This window comes from Cyprinodon variegatus, unplaced genomic scaffold (assembly GCF_000732505.1).
Source record: "Cyprinodon variegatus isolate N-32 unplaced genomic scaffold, C_variegatus-1.0 Scaffold329, whole genome shotgun sequence".
Taxonomy (NCBI): Eukaryota; Metazoa; Chordata; class Actinopteri; order Cyprinodontiformes; family Cyprinodontidae; genus Cyprinodon; species Cyprinodon variegatus.
This window is the reverse complement of record NW_015150782.1, coordinates 519539-521496: the sequence shown is the minus strand read 5'-3', so window position 1 is coordinate 521496 and position 1958 is coordinate 519539. Positions and strand designations below refer to the sequence as shown.

General features: G+C 41.8%; 1 protein-coding gene across 1 annotated transcript in view; it reads right to left on the bottom strand.

Moving 5' to 3' along the window:
- Positions 1 to 1160: 1160 nt before the first annotated feature.
- tmem97 (transmembrane protein 97) overlaps positions 1161 to 1958 on the bottom strand; it is a 4440-nt gene continuing 3642 nt past the window's right edge. Inside the window, exon 3 of the mRNA XM_015385005.1 lies at positions 1161 to 1796. Coding sequence (XP_015240491.1) covers positions 1522 to 1796 — 275 coding nt within the window. The 3' untranslated portion in view covers positions 1161 to 1521. The remainder of the gene's footprint in view (positions 1797 to 1958) is intronic.

Below are 1958 nucleotides of genomic sequence, written 5' to 3'. Positions count from 1 at the left end.
TCCTAACATTTGATCTCACTAAATGCTGCTAATATTTAGCTCCTCCTCTGCCTCCTAACCTCTCACTGATCTCGATTCAGAATATCACTGATATCTATTGATGTTTTAATCTTAGCCCATATTTGGAGCTTTTAATATTAAACTCAGAACCAGTTTTATTGTCTTGGCTTTTAATATTCACCTGGGGAATCTGGACAGCTTCCTGTTGATTGAAGTTCATATAAATCTACAGGCTGCAGCAAAATGCCTTTAAATGCTTCGCTAACCTCTCTGTGCTGGATGTTCTTCATACATGCTGAGCAGAGTTTAGTCTGATGGCAGAATTCAGAAAAAGCTTCATAACTCGGATGAGGAGGCAGGATTCCTGCAGCTGATGCTGTGCAGAGTTTTCCTACCCAGCAGACCTCCACATGCGCTCCCTCCTGCTGCCAGTTTGATCAGCAGCTCCTCCCCTGCTGAGGTCATGTGCAGCAGTAACCCACTTTAACTTCAATCACAGCTGCAGGTCTGAAGCATCTTTACTCATTAGTTAAAGCTTAACTTTGATTCAGACACGTCTCCTTTCTCCGCCATGCAGCTCTGCTAAATTTCCCTCAATGCAAAAACAACCTAGAAGGACGTTTTTCTTAAATTAAATGTATTTACTCTTAATTTTAGCAGGTAAATAGTAAATTTGTACTTATTTCTAGATCCTTTTTGCAGTGTATAAACACATTTTGGTATCAAATCGAACATAAACCAGGAGGCAGGAGAGGCTGTGCTGTTTTTGAACATTTGAAAACTAAATTTGAAAATGAAATAAAAAAAATGACAGATTTGTATTTTTTGCAGTGCTCCTCTGCCCGCTGACTCTAACGAAGGAATGATTTCCTGCAGCATAATTCTTTAGTTCAGCAGGATGTGCAGCTTTATTCTTCCAGCACACAGACAGAGACACATGGACCAATGTTCTGTGTTAAAACTCTGCAGCTTCGGTCAGAAGGTTTGATTAAACACCAAAGAGCTCAGTTTGCAGATGAAGGGACCTCTGAAGGCTGCACTGGATTTTATTTTAAGCATCACACTAAATAGAGCTGAAGAAATTCACTCCAAACTAGATTTTTATTTGTAAAATTTGATCATAAAAAACATTAATTTATCTGAAGCGTTATGCTATTATGTAGAAAGAAACTGATGCAGATTTATCACAATAAATGCATTAAGGTGATAGAAATGTGAAACATTTTAAGGCACAATGGGGTGAAAGAAATATTAGAACAATTAAACCAATTAAACCCAGTTTATCTTCATCAGACTGACGTTCCTCCAAAGTTTCAGAAAGCTTCTGTTTTTTCAATCTAAATTAAAGGTGTCATTTTAACAGATAAAACTAATAAGGAGCACAAATAGCTTCATAAAAGAATAATAGTGAAGGCCTGACATGGTTTGGCCTTCAGTCTTGGATGAGCTTTTAAATCGAGCTTTGCAGGACACGAGGAGATCTTCTACAACCGAGGTAAACATCAGAGTTCGGTGAAGGATTCAGTTCTTCTTCTTGGCTTTTCCTGACGTGCTCCCAGCTTTGGAGGCGGGGTTATATTTGGAGGACAGCAGCATGGTGAGCAGCAGCAGCAGCGGGACCAGCAGGTAGGGCGCGTAGATGGAGACCAGCAGCCAGCGCTCTCTGTCAGTCTGGGGGCCGGGGTGGGGTTTGGTGGGGAACTGATGGAAGAGGATATGAGCCAGGATGGGGATCAGCGTGGTGGCAACATGTGTGGAGTAAAGGATGGCCGGAGTCCGGATCCACGTACAGCCACCTGCAGGAGGAGAGCGATCAGCAGGAGCAGAACCAGGCTGCACACCAATCATTAAGCTAAAGAGCTAACATGCCAACTTTAACCAGCTGAATGGAAAACCTGAGATCAACTCAAAGAAATTCTGTCTGACTTTAGCAGCCTGACAGGTTGAGTTCTCAGGCT